The following is a 15,314-nucleotide window of genomic DNA, read 5'->3' as shown; positions in this document are numbered from 1 at the left end:
TGCAGTCCGTGTGGTGATGGTACTCCCACAGTGCTGTTAGGAAGGGAGTTCCAGGATTTTGACCCAGCGACGAGGAAGGAACGGCGATATATTTCCAAGTCGGGATGGTGTGTGACTTGGAGGGGAACGTGCAGGTGGTGTTGTTCCCATGTGCCTGCTGCTCTTGTCCTTCTAGGTGGTAGAGGTCGCGGGTTTGGGAGGTGCTGTCGAAGAAGCCTTGGCGAGTTGCTGCAGTGCATCCTGTGGATGGTACACACTGCAGCCACAGTGCGCCGGTGGTGAAGGGAGTGAATGTTTAGGGTGGTGGATGGGGTGCCAATCAAGCGGGCTGTTTTATCTTGGATGGTGTCGAGCTTCTTGAGTGTTGTTGGAGCTGCACTCATCCAAGCAAGTGGAGAGTATTCCATCACACTCCTGACTTGTGCCTTGTAGATGGTGGAAAGGCTTTGGGGAGTCAGGAGGTGAGTCACTCGCCGCAGAATACCCAGCCTCTGACCTGCTCTCGTAGCCACAATATTTATATGGCTGGTCCAATTAAGTTTCTGGTCAATGGTGACCCCCAGGATGTTGATGCTGGGGGATTCGGCGATGGCAATGCTGTTGAATGTCAAGGGGAGGTGGTTAGATTCTCTCTTGTTGGAGATGGTCATTGCCTGGCACTTATCTGGCGCGAATGTTACTTGCCACTTATCAGCCCAAGCCTGGTTGTTATCCAGGTCTTGCTGCATGCGGGCTCGGACTGCTTCATTATTTGAGGGGTTGCGAATGGAACTGAACACTGTGCAATCATCAGCGAACATCCCCATTTCTGACCTTATGGTGGAGGGAAGGTCATTGATGAAGCAGCTGAAGATGGTTGGGCCTAGGACACTGCCTTGAGGAACTCCTGCAGCAATGTCCTGGGGCTGAGATGATTGGCCTCCAACAACCACTACCATCTTCCTTTGCGCTAGGTATGACTCCAGCCACTGGAGAGTTTTCCCCCTGATTCCCATTGACTTCAATTTTACTAGGGCTCCTTGGTGCCACACTCGGTCAAATGCTGCCTTGATGTCAAGGGCAGTCACTCTCACCTCACCTCTGGAATTCAGCTCTTTTGTCCATGTTTGGACCAAGGCTGTAATGAGGTCTGGAGCCGAGTGGTCCTGGCGGAACCCAAACTGAGCATCGGTGAGCAGGTTATTGGTGAGTAAGTGCCGCTTGATAGCGCTATCGACGACACCTTCCATCACTTTGCTGATGATTGAGAGTAGACTGATGGGGCGGTAATTGGCCAGATTGGATTTGTCCTGCTTTTTGTGGACAGGACATACCTGGGCAATTTTCCACAGTGTCGGGCAGATGCCAGTGTTGTAGCTGTACTGGAACAGCTTGGCTAGAGGCGCAGCTAGTTCTGTAGCACAAGTCTTCAGCACTACAGCTGGGATGTTGTCAGGGCCTTTGCTGTATCCAGTGCACTCAGCCATTTCTTGATATCACGTGGAGTGAATCAAATTGGCTGAAGACTGGCTTCTGTGATGGTGGGGATATCGGGAGGAGGATCATCCACTTGGCACTTGTGGCTGAAGATGGTTGCAAACGCTTCAGACTTGACTTTTGCACTCACGTGCTGGACTCCGCCATCTTTGAGGATGGGGATGTTTGCAGATCCTCCTCCCTGTTAGTTGTTTAATTGTCCACCACCATTCACGACTGGATGTGGCAGGACTGCAGAGCTTTGATCTGATCCGTTGGTTGTGGAATCGCTTAGCTCTGTCTATAGCATGTTGCTTCCGCTGTTTTGCATGGATGTCGTCCTGAGTTGTAGCTTCACCAGGTTGGCACCTCATTTTTAGGTACGCCTGGTGCTGCTCCTGGCATGCTCTTCTACACTCCTCATTGAACCAGGGTTGATCCCCTGGCTTGTTGGTAATGGTAGAGTGAGGAATATGCTGGGCCATGAGGTTACAGATTGTGCTGGAATACAATTCTGCTGCTGCTGATGGCCCGCAGCGCCTCATGGTTGCTCAGTTTTGAGCTGCTAGATCTGTTCTGAATCTATCCCATTTAGCACAGTGGTAGTGCCACACAACACGTTGGATGGTGTCCTCAGTGGGAAGACGGGACTTCGTCTCCATGAGGACTGTGCGGTGATCACTCCAACCAATACTGTCATGGACAGATGCATTTGCAACAGGTAGATTGGTGAGGACGAGGTCAAGTAAGTTTTTCCCTCATGTTGGTTCGCTCACCACCTGCCGCAGGCCCAGTCTGGCAGCTATGTCCTTCAGGACTCGGCCAGCTCGATCAGTAGTGGTGCTACCGAGCCACTCTTGGTGATGGACATTGAAGTCCCCCACCCAGAGTACGTTTTGTGCTCTTGCTACCCTCAGTGCTTCCTTCAAGTGGTGTTCAACATGGAGGAGGACTGATGCCATGAGATTTCATGGGGTCCAGAGTCAAGCTACTCCCTCCTGACTGTATACCACTGTACCGCCACCTCTGGTGGGTCTGTCCTGCCGGTGGGACAGGACATACCCAGGGATGGTGATGGAAGAGTCTGAGGACGTTGGCTGAAAGGTATGATTCTGTGAGTATGGCTATGTCAAGCTGTTGCTTGACTGGTCTGTGGGACAGCTCTCCCAATTTTGGCACAAGTCTCCAGATGTTAGTAAGGAGGACCTTGCAGGGTTGACTGGGCTTGGATTTGCCGTTGTCATGTCAGTGCCTAGTGGTCCGTCCGGTTTTATTCTTATTATGACTTTTCGTAGCGAGATTTTACAACTGAGTGGCTTGCTAGGCCATTTCAGAAGGCAATTAAGAATCAACCACATGTGGGTCTGGAGTCACATATCGGCCAGACCGGGTAAGGACGTCAGGTTTCCTTCCCTGAATGACATTAGTGAACCAGATTGTTTTTTACGACAATCCGGTAGTTTCATGGCCACCGTTACTGATACTGGTATTTAATTCTGGATTTTTTATTTAATTAATTGAATTTAAATTTGCCAGCTGCCGTGGCAGGATTTGAACTCATGACTCCGGATTACTAGTCCAGTAACATAACCACTATGCTACTTGGGGAGACCTTGTCAAGGTGTTTGAGATTCTGAGCGGGTATAGATAAAGTGAAATCTAATAAATTGTTTGACATAACTGTTCACTTTTTGTATTATTATCTAAATAATTTCATGGGGTCAGTCTCTCAAACCACTTCCTTAGGCGACCCCTCAGCCCCTATTCCCTGAAGCGCACCTTCATTGCCCCACATCTAGGTAATTTGTAGTGAGCCCAGGGATTGAACAGAAAACCCTTGTTATTGTGTTTCAGTTTACTGCTTATCCCACATGCCCTCACATGATTGTCCTCAACTTTGGAAGGTGGTAGAATGAACACTTCACTAGATTGTGGCTTAGGTTATAAACTGCCAAACAAATGTATTAAACAAATAGATAACTAAAAAGTAGTATTGTTACACTGTAGATTTACAGCATAGGTTTAATAATCCCCCTTTGGGAACTAGAAAATAACAATCATGTGTGTTGAACTAAATTGCAGTGTAGACTGGATTGCGCATATGTTCCCTGAATATTGACTCTTATTGATGCTAGCATGCTAATTATATGTGTTAATGGTTTATTGTTTTTAAAAGTTATATTATGCTGATATACAATAAAAACCTTTTACCTTTCCTATAATCATCCCAAACACAACAGTATCTTATTTGTAGCACTTGTTGTGGTTCAAAAAAACTCAGAAGAATTTTGATCCTTTTTATTCCGTTGGAGTTCCAATATTTTCATCTCGTTATGCTTCCATGTTTATTAGCCTGTGACTCTTACACGCATCTTCATACTACTTTGGTTTTTGAGGAATATCCTTCTTCAATTGACCACTCGCTCTCAGTTTTCTATGTCTGTTCCTTTTAATTTCAGTGATTACAAGTTATACATTTTTGACTGAAGGTTTTGACTGAGGCCAGTTATTGCTCCCTCTTGATGATCTTTACAGCAGGGGGATTGAGCCTGCATGGTCTGCAGGTGATGCCTTTATGCAGTTCTGGCAATATACTGTGCAAATTCCATTGGCTCCATGAAAGTAACTGTACTTGAGGTTTTAAATATTTTATCTGATTTTAAAAGAAGTCCTAAACAATTATTTTGATATAAATGCAATACATGTTGAGGAGCCCCTGTTCACTTGAGCTGAACCTGGTTGTATGCAAACTCACTGTTCTGTCTGACCCTCAGCTTTCTATCCACATGTGCTCTGTTGTCAAGGCTGCTTTCTTCCACTTCCAGAACATTGCCTGCTTATGCCCATACATCACTCTCATTGCTGCTGAAACCTTCATTACCTCAAGGATAAATTTCTCTAATGCTTTCCTCACCAGTCTATCCACGTCCATCCTTCACAAACTTTGGTTGATCCACAAATCTATGCCCTGAATCTTCTGCTGTCAGCCCCACACACTCATTACCCATCCTTACCAAGCTCCACAGGTTCCTTGTATCCCAGTGAATTGATTTTAGAATCCTCTTCTCCCACTTTCAAATCCATCCATAGCCTCACCCGCTCCGTTTGAGTAATCTTCTCCAGCTATATGCCCCAGCACGCACCTTGCATTCCTCTCTCTAGATTACAACTTGTTTGCTGACCCCTTCTGTTCCATTATTGAAGTCTGAGCCATTCACCATGTTACCTTTCTCCCTGCCTTCAAAAGGCTCCTGTGAACATATCTCATTTGTCTTTAGTCTCTCCAACTAAATTTCTGCACTTGCAGTGTCCACCTCTATCCCTTGTAAAGTGCTCTGACATGTTATCTGAAGGGCACTATATGAATGTTAGTTGCAGCTGCACAATTGTGTGCCTATATATTTGCAAGTATTAGGGCTCTTCTGTGAATGAACTAATGTATTACTGTGTGGGTCCTCGTGAATAAGACTGCCAATATCATGCTTCCTAGGTACAGACCCTACAATAGCAATTTACACCATTGCCCAGTGATCTCCTGCAGGTATTGTTTAAATCAACTATTTGGACTAAACCACAAGTTATTCATTTGTTTAAGTCAAAAATTGAATTAAAATTATCTTTGAACCTATACAGACAAATAATCTGCCTCACAAAGCACAGTCACTCCTAATGAAAATTAATAGACTCTCACTATATCACATACTTTGATGCTTTGCTGGTTCTTTGAGCAATAGAACACCATAGATTTGTTGTGAGGCAAGTATTCAGGCAGCTATTTAACACCTATTATACTGTAGTAAATCAATTTTTTATATTGCTAGGGTATCACTTCAGATTTGTTTCCTGGAATAAAACTACCAAAACCTGACTACCGTGTCTTGCTGGAAGCAATCAAAGAGAATTGTGAACACATGAATTTGCAAATGACTGACTTCTTCTCACAGAAGATCTTACAAATCTATGAAATGATGATTGTGCGTCATGGTTTTATGATTGTTGGAGAACCATTTGGTGGAAAGACAGCAGCTTATAGAGTTCTGGCTGCTGCTTTACATGATATTTGTGAAAAGGTAGAAGTGAACACTGAATCATGTAATAGTGCATCTCTGTTTATTTTGTCATCAGTCAGTTGTAGTTTATAATTAATATTTTTTGGACAAATGCATAGGTCAACTTAACTTTTCAGTTACATAAATATATTAATGAACTTGAAAATGAAACAATAATATAATCACAATGAACATTATCTATCTATCTATCGGTCATATAATGCAAATTTATAAAGCTGAAGGATATGATCAAGAAGTCATCACTTAGCTAATGAGAAGATTCTAATTGTCAAATGTGTAAATTATGGAAGTTATTGCATACTAGATGTCACTATCCTAACATGAAGAAAATATGTATTTTGCCTAACAATGGAAATAGTAGCATCATGTTGTAAGATTTTGATTTTTCTACTACTGTGCCAGAGTAATGCAATACATATCCAGTTATCTTAAATTGACCAGTTGTGCCGTTTGATGTCATTTCTTTTACCATCACAGTAATTAGATTTTAGCATGCCGCTCTTTACATCAGTGATGGCAATTAAATGGTTCTGTAAAATGTTCTATTTATTGTATTTTGTCCAGGGGCTTCTGGAAGAAAACAAGGTTCAAATCACAGTTATTAATCCCAAGGCCATCACTATGGGTCAACTGTATGGCCAGTTTGATAAGGTGTCACATGAATGGTCAGATGGCATTCTGGCTGTTAGCTACAGAGCATTTGCTGTTTCTTCTGTGAGTATTTGTGAATTATGTTAATTTATAGTTATACAAACCAAACAAAGTACTATGACATGCAGAAAGTTATGAAACCCTCAAACAAAAAAAATCCCAAGTATTTAGTATATGTAATTTCAGAATAGACTGATACTTCTAAATGAATGTTAAAAAAAAAGAAAAAAGAACACTTGCATTTATATAGTGCTTTTCATGACCTCAGGACGTCCCATAGCGCTTTACAGCCAATGAAGTACTTTTGAAGTGTAGTCACTGTTGTAATGTAGGAAACGCAGCAGCCAATTTGCACACAGCAAGCTCCCACAAACAGCAATGTGATAATGACCAGATAATCTGTTTTAGTGATGTTGGTTGAGGGATAAATGTGGGTCAGGACACTGGGGTGAATTCCCCTGCTCTTCTTCGAATAGTGCCATGGGATCTTTTACGTCCACCTGAGAGGACAGAGGGGGCCTCAGTTTAATGTCTCATCCTCTGACAGTTCAGCACTCCCTCAGAACTGCACTGAAGTGTCAGCCTAGGTATGGTTCTCAAGTCTCTGGAGTGGGACTTGAACTCACAACCTTCTGACACAGAGAGGTGAAAAGTGTTTGTATTACCCAAATAAATTTGTGTATACTTGTAGCTATCTATTTATCTTAAAAATGTCTGTCTGTAATACCATATTATTGTTAATTGTAGTGAGGCTCTTAGATTACTAATGCTCCATTGCCAACCATGTGACATCATGGATGAATCAGATTTTGATATTTCTCCTCCTACCCCTAACCACATGACATCACTAACCAATGACAAGGTCACACAAAATAACTGTAGATGGGGAAAGCTATTTGGCCCATCCTAGTTCATCTATCCAAAAAGACCTACATGATCTCCATTGTAGCATCTAATTATTTCTTAAATGATTCCAGGGTTTTCACGTCAATTCTCTATCTGAAGGTCCATTTCATGTGTTCATCACTCTTTGTGCGAAGAAAAACTTCCTGACATCAGTCTTAAGTTTACCTTTTACCAGTTTGAACCTGTATCCCCTTGTGTCACTCATATAATTTAAAGTAATATTCTGGACTTAGTGTTTCCACACCCTTGGCTATATTACGTACCTTTATAAGATTATCTCTGAGGTGCCTTCTTTGTAATTTCTGAGCGGCCTTCTTCGAAACCATTGTCCCAACTAGTTTGGTATCATTTGCAAATTTGACCACTTTGCATTGAGTTTATGAACTGAAGTCATTGATTTAAATTAGAAGCGGTAGTGGTACCATTATGCGTCCTAGGCTACCCCACTCGGTTCTTTCCCTCTCCATAACGTGACTCCTCTAACAAGTTTTCCTCAGTCAATTTCTTATCCATTTCCAAGATTTACCGTGGATCCCCTTGGCTTTGACCTTTATTAATAGTTTATAGTGTGGAACTTTAACAAATGCCTTTTGGAAATCTATGTACACCTTGTCAAAGGGTTTTCCACAGTCCACTGGGGTTGTCACTTCCTCAAATACATCAAGTAGGTTGGTCAGGCAGGATCTACCCCTTCTGAAGTCATGCTGACTGGTGTTTACTAGATTATTGTCGTACAGAAAATCAAGTTGACTCCCTATAATTGATTCCATTATTTTACACATAATTGAACGAAGAACAATAGGACTGTACTTTACTGTGTCTATTTTAACACTATTCACAACATTGGTCTGTTTACAATCTATGGATACCTCCCCAGTGTCCAGTGACTCCCTCATAATGGTTATGTGTCTTTCTCAAATCTCTTCCGAGTCTCTCCCCTGGTATAAGTACCATCTATCCCTGGGGATTTATTTATTAATTTTGAGCTCTTTTAGCCTGCTAAGGATTTCCGATTAATTTATATTGAAGTCGTTAATTTTGCTTGGGTCTGGTTGGTGATGTTATGTTGCTCTTGTCATCCTGAGTGAATACCTGGGGAAAGTTATCATTCAGAGTATTTACTATTTTGTGCTCATTCTCAGCTTTTAGACTATTTGCATGAATTAGATAATTTTTTAAAAAATCAATCCATTTTCAAGTTATCCCTTTCCTATTGTTAATCCTCCATGCCTTCCTGGTCTCTTGGTACCTACCCTCCCAGGTATGGTTGAGTACTTGAGCTGCAGCTTTGCTCTTTCACTGCCACCAAGGCCCACCCTGAATACTCCTGCTCTACTTGCTCCCACCCTCTTGTTGAGGCCTGCCCTAACTACTCAAAGCTTTGGCATTGCTCCATGTTTCCTACTAAGAACATCCTGAATATTCCAGCTATGGCTATGGACGGAGAATTAAAATGGCAAGCAACGGAAGCTCAGGATTATGGTTGCGGACAGAACGGAGATGTTCAGCAAAGCGATCACCCAATCTGTGTTTGGCCTCCCCAATGTAGAGGAGACCACATAGTAAGCAGCAAATACAGTATACAAAATTGAAAGAAGTACAAGTAAATAGCTGTTTCATCTGAGAGGAGTATTTGGGGGCTGGACGGTGGTAAGGGAGGAGGTGAAAGGGCAGGTGTTCCATCTAATGCGCTGGCACAGGTCGGTGCCGTGGGTAGGGGAACGGGGTGATGGAAGAGTGGCCAGGGTGTCGTAGGGGGAACGGGGTTATGGAAGAGTGGCCAGGGTGTCACAGAGGGAACGGTCCCTTCGGAATGTTGAAAGGGGAGAGGAAGGGAAGATGGATTATAAATTGGGCCGTGTAGCGCCCGTTGTGTAGGCGCTATGCGAACTCCTAAGGACCTAAAATGGCATCCGGAATGCATGGGCACACTTCTAGTGTTACATGTGCCTGACGCCATATTGGTAAAGACATTCACGCACATGCAGATAACGAACGCTGGCACCATGTAAAGTAGGGAGATTATGCGGTAGATCAGTGTGTAATGCTGACAGAGGCTGACTGATGCGATTTTGGAACTCAACGCTTAAGCAGTCTTAACCTCGCACAGCTGAACAGGTCGTAGACGGTCTGAAGGACCCCCAACAGCGCTATTTAAAGGAATCACGCAGGAGTTGCAGGTTAGTTGCTGGATTATTGCTTCTGGCTGCTGATGCATTTGTATCTGTTTTTGTAGGTCTCTAATATTTGGAAAAAGTTGTAATATTATATAGAGAATGGTCTGGCAGGTCCTGCATTACTGTTGGTGGCATTTAAAACAATGAACTGAACAAGGTTGCTGCCAACCATGGGTGGCCTGCTAGGGTTCCCGCTGGGTATTGAACATGACTGGAAGCATGCAGAGAAGCCATGCAGAGCAGGTCCATCTGCGAGAAGAGAGAGGAGGAGGAGGAGGCACAGAGCACTGAGCAGGAGGCCATATCCAATGAGGGCCTTCAGGGACCAATTCTCTTATCTCAACCTGAGCAAAGATCAGTGCCTCCGAAGGCTGTGGATCATGAAAGAGGCTGTGACAGAGATTTGTCAACTGCTGCAGCCACAACTGCAGCTTCAGAACAGGGCAAGGACAGCATTGCCTGTGGCTGTGAAGGTAACAGTGGCGCTGAACTTCTACGGCTCTGGATCCTTTCAGGTTGCTGCTGGCAATATATGCAACATCTCGCAGTTTGCAGTGCGCTGCTGCATAAGGGACGTCACGGAAGCACTGTACGAGCCGCCAAAAGATTAATCTCTCTTGACAGAGAGAAGCGGAATGAGTGAGCACGAGCGTTTGCTCGCATTGCAGGCTTCCCCTTGGTGCAGGGTGCCATTGACTGCATGCATATTACCATGCGTGCTCCACATCTCAACTCGGCCATCTTTATGAACAGTGAGGGATTCCACACTGCGCATCATGCAGGTCAATGCCCGCTACCTTGGCTGCAGTCATGATGCCTTCATTATGCGGCAGTCCAACGTCCCACCTATCTTTCAACCGGCACGGCAAGTCAAAGGCTGGCTACTGGGCGACAAGGGCTATCCCCTCATAAGATGGCTTATGACTCCAGTCAGGAACGCATGCACACGTGCAGAACAGGCCTACAATGAGCTCCTTGTGGCCACATGAAATGTCATCGAGCACACCATAGGTGTCGTAAAGCAATGCTTCCGCTGCCTGGACTGTTCTGGAGGAGCCCTGCAGCACTTAGCTGAGCGGGTGTCAAGATTCGCCGTTGCATGCTGCACAACCTCATCATTATGAGGGAACAGCCCTTGCCACCGCCTATCCAGCAAGACCCTGAGCCAGAGCCAGAGGTGGAGGAAGAGGAGGAGACGGAGGAGGAAGTGGCGGCAGAGGCAAGGAGGCAACAAGGTGAACATGCCCTGTCTGCCAGGGCTCTGCATGCTCACCTTATTAATGAGCGATACCAGTAACCTCAATGACACCTCCCAAGTCACCAACAGTCCAACACTTCTCACTTTTCCTCTCCCATATGACCATCAAATCGTCCTCCTTATGATTACACATTGCTTCCTCCCAAAGCTCATCGCATAAATAAAAACCACCACCAACTGCGACTTCAAATACAAATTTATAAATTAACACATGTAATCATGTATACAACATTACACTATTCATCCTTGTGCATTCCCTCAGTGCCTGTCATTTGTGTGCCTTTACCTTTCCTGGTGCTGCTATGAGGTGCATCCCCAGTGGCTGGAACATGGGTGGTGGAAGGCTGCTGACCTTTGATTGAGAAGCATGCAGATGGCCTTTGAGGACGACCTCGAGCAGCTTTGGGCCAGGTGGGCCTGGCTTAACGCTGCATCATCTCGGCCTGGGCTGCAGCTCTCTGGCCTGGTTGGCTGACAGGCAACAGCAAGGGTACTGGCAGGGGTGGGAGCAGGAATGCTGTCATCCTGAGAGCGGACAGCGGGTTTGTCTTCTATGGCACCACTGTCACTCTACCGGGGCGGCGCCTCAGGAATCCTGGTGACCTGCTGGGCATCAGATCCCTGGAGTGCTGTGATGCCCTGGAAACCCTGTTCCACAGAGGCCATCAGAGCCATGATAGCAGCAGTCTGAGCTTCCAAGGCGGCAGACTGAGCTCCAAATGCACTAGTCAGACCTTGGATGGCGGTTGTCTGTGCTGCAGTGGAAGCTGTGACATTGGTCATCAGACGCTGCATCATGGTTGGTTCCACAGTTGCACTGATGGAGGTGATCACTCGTTCCATGTGGGTAAGGATGGGCTCCAAGCTCTGCGCAAAGCCCTGTGGCAAGTTGGAGCTGGATTCCTCCATACGTCGTGACATTTCGCACAGGCTTTCTGGCAGGTTTTTCAGTGCACCGCATTTGGCTGTGTACGCCCATCAGCCTTCTTCTGCAGCCTGGCCCATCGAATTCATCATCTGACTCCTCTGCACCAGAACTAGTGAGCGACCTCACCCTCTGGCGAGCTGGCACATGTGGTATCCATTCCCCCCGCCCCAGCTCCTGCGCACTTGTGCTGAGTGTCTCACCATGTGCAGATCCCTCCTCTAACCTAGCGTCTACACTATGTGTAGTGTCAGTATCTGAGCTGGTGGATGCGAATGTCAGATCAAGTGACGGTGTGGTGTCGTTGTTACTGCCTTCCTCCTCCTTCATTTCGGAAGGCGCCAGCTCCAGTTCTTGGATATCTGCAATGACAAAGGGAAACTGGTTGACTTGTGGAGTGGGGAGAGGAGAAAGTAAAACGCGCATGCTGACACCATCTACAGCACGTGAGTCAGAACAGATTGTGGGATGAGGGAGATGTGGGAAATCAGAATGAGGATTGGATATGCAGAGACCCTCATCATTGATACCTCCAACCGCCAGTGGCCATAGCCGTAGTGATATCCCACCCAATGATCCCCAGCACTATCTCCTCCATGGGGGTGTGGATGTGTAAATGTGCCTGTCCTCCCTCAGGTCTTTGCTGCTGCCGGCTGTTATGCGCCACCTTCTCCTGCAAGACAGAGGGAAGTGTGTCAGTGAGTGTCCTGCAAGGTGTTTGGGTGATGTGGCTGTCATGGTTGAACAGCTTCCAGCATATGTGTGACCTCTGAGTTGTGGACGTGCGGCTTGCAAGAGTGATACTATGTGAGGATGAGACGCAACATCCGAAGTGCAGCGTTGCGTACGGATGGAAAGCGTTTGTTGGTGGGAGTATTGTGCGTGGTGCAGTTGGTAGGATATGCCACGTGACAGTTTAATTCACTTACCTTGACCACTCATGTCAAATCATTGAACTATTTCTTGCACTGCATCCACGTGCGTGGTGCAATGTTCCTGGCATTCACTTCAGCGCCACTTTGTCCCACTGCCTCCATAGCATGTGTCTGGAGGGCCTCCTACCACCCTGTGGATACAGGATGGCCTTCCGCGCGTCCAATTTGTGCACCTAGGCCTCTAGTGTGTCATTCGAGAACCTCGGTGCACGCAATCTCGTCGGTCCACCGATTGAATTGACAATGCAACTCCCCTTTAAGAGATGCAGGCTGCCTTTAAGTAGTGCTGAACGCCAACTCACCAACATCTCTTCCTACCTCCCTCTGGACTATGACCCCACCACCGATCATCAAGCCATCGTTTCCCAGACCGCCACTGACATCATCTCCTCTGACGATCTTAACCCCACGGCCTCCAACCTATTTGCTCCCAACCCCGCACAGCCCACTTCCACCTTCTTCCCATGACTCACAAACAGGACTGTCCTGATAGACCCATCATTTCAGCCTATTCTTGCCCAACGGAATTTATTTCTTCCTATTTCAACTCCAATTTTTCTCCCCTTGTCCAGTATCTTTTGACGTACATCGGCGACTCTCCCGATGCCTTCCACCACTTTAACAGTTTCCTGTTTTCCGGCCCTAACCATCTCCTTTTCACTGAATGGCCAGTCCCTCTACACTTCCATTTCCCCATCAGGACGGCCTGCGGGCCCTCCGCTTCTTCCTTGAATAGAGGCCCAACCAGTCCCCATCCACCGCCACCCTGTTCCAACTGGCTGAACTTGTCCTTACATTGAACAACTTCTCCTTTGGAACCCATATAGCTATGCCTGCCTTTTTGTGGCATATGTGGAACATTCTTGTTCCAGTCCTACTCAGGTCCCCTCCCTCACCTCTTTCTCCGGTACATTGATGACTGCATCTCGCCCCGAACTGGAAAATTTTATCAACTTTACTTCCAATTTCCACCCCTCCCTCGCCTTCACATGGTCCATCTCTGACTCTTCCCTTCCCTTCCTCGACTTCTCTATCTCCATTTCTGGAGATAGGCTGTCAACCAATATCTATTATAAGCCCACCGACTCCCACAGCTACCTTGATTATACTTCCTCCCACCTAGTTTCTTGTAAGGACTCGATTCCATTCTCCCAGTTTCTGTATCTCCATTGCATCTGTTCCGATGATGCCATCTTCCACACCAGTGCTTCCAATATGTCTTCCTTTTTCCCCAACTGAGGATTTCCCCCCACTGTGGTTGACAGGGCCCTCGACCATGTCCGTCCCTTTTCCCGCACTTCTGCCCTCACCCCTTCCCATCCCTCCCAGAACCATGATAGGATCCCCCTTGTCCCCACCTTCCATCCCACCAGCCTCCACATTCAATGGATCATCCTTCGCCATTTCTGCCACCTCCAGCATGATCCCACCACCAAACACATCTTCCCTTCCCCTCCCCATTCAGCATTTGGAAGGGACCATTCCCCCTGCGATCCCCGGTCCACTCTTCCATCACCCCCAACACCAGCTCCCCTTCCCATGGCACCTTCCCACGCAAGCGCGAGAGATGCAACACCTGCCCATTCATTTCCTCCCTTCCTGCCGTCCAGGGCCCCAAACATTCCTTCCAGGTGAAACAGCAATTTACTTGTACTTCTTTCAATTTAGTATACTGTATTCGCTGCTCCCGACGTGGTCTCCTCTACATCGGGGAGGCCAAATGCAGATTGGGTGATCGCTTTGCTGAACACCTGCATTCAGTCTGCAAGCGTGATTCTGAGCTTCCAGCCGCTTGCCATTTTAATTCTCCATTCCACTCCCACTCTGACCTCGGTCTCCTACACCATTCCACCGAAGCTCATGGAAGCTCTAGGAACGGCACCTCATCTTTTGATTAGGCACTTTACAACCTTCTAGACTCAACGTTGATTTCAATAACTTCAGATCATAACCACTACTCCCATTTTTTCAGAGAACAAGTGCTGCTAATGGTTCTGATGTTCCATTTACAGCTCCTCTAGACCCATCTTTTATTTCATTACTTGTCCCATTACCTTGCCTTGCCTTGCACCATCATCCGTTTTGTTATTTAATCACAGCTGCTCTCCACCCTATTGTTCTTTCCATCCCTTCCCCCCCCCCTTTCCCTGGATCTGTACTTCCTTAAAAACTGTTAAATCTTTACTTCTTCCAGTTCTGACAAAAGGTCATTGACCTTAAACATTAACTCTTTCTTTCTCCACAGATGCTACCTGACCTCCTGTGTCCACCTCCTGAGTATTTCCAGCGTTTTCTGTTTTTATTTCAAATTTCCAGCATCCGCAGTATTTTCCTTTTGCCTTAATGATGAATGTTTATTTGTTTACCATTAGATACCAATTATGCTTCAGACCCTTTGGAAGAGGTGGTCATATTTTATGGCATTTTTAGAACTACAGGCTTTTAATCTTGCAATTCTTCCTTACATGCTGGCTCCGCTATCCTAGAATAACAACTAAATCAAGCATAGTTTCCATTCGGAACTTTCAATGGATAATTTAACTCTTTTTAAAGGAATAGACTAGTAAAGGTGATGTGTAGTCTACTGAATTTTTTCAAAATCCCTCTTAGGTGCCTTCATAAAGTTCAGTTACGGTAAAACTAACACTAGTAAGTGCCGCTCAGAATCGATTGTTCCCATTCATGGTCACTGGAGTCACAAGAGTGGTTGTTCTATGTAAAATGTCTGCCCCAGACTAGCTCAATTCAGCTGTTTTAAAGTATAAAATAGCCAGAGTTAGAGTAATTGAGAAACATTGATGAATGTAAAGATATCTACTTCATAACATTTTTAATTATTTGACAATTAAGTAGAAAGTACTTCCCCCTATAATGAAGTTTGTCTGTCTTAAATGGTAGACACATTCTTGGCCTCCAGAAAGCAGGGAACAAGAAAAG

At 45.7% G+C, this 15,314-nt stretch overlaps 1 protein-coding gene across 1 annotated transcript in view; it reads left to right on the top strand.

The window, feature by feature from the left end:
- The window catches only part of dnah7 (dynein, axonemal, heavy chain 7), a 338,773-nt gene that overhangs the window by 105,330 nt on the left and 218,129 nt on the right, over positions 1-15,314 (top strand). The window contains 2 exon segments of the mRNA XM_067987762.1: positions 5,277-5,525; positions 6,090-6,239. Of these exon segments, the coding sequence (XP_067843863.1) occupies positions 5,277-5,525; positions 6,090-6,239 (399 nt within the window).

The sequence above is a fragment of the Heptranchias perlo genome, chromosome 7 (genome assembly GCF_035084215.1).
Source record: "Heptranchias perlo isolate sHepPer1 chromosome 7, sHepPer1.hap1, whole genome shotgun sequence".
NCBI classification, from domain to species: Eukaryota; Metazoa; Chordata; class Chondrichthyes; order Hexanchiformes; family Hexanchidae; genus Heptranchias; species Heptranchias perlo.
Note: the sequence above shows the minus strand (reverse complement) of the source record. Positions and strands in the feature narration are given on the sequence as shown.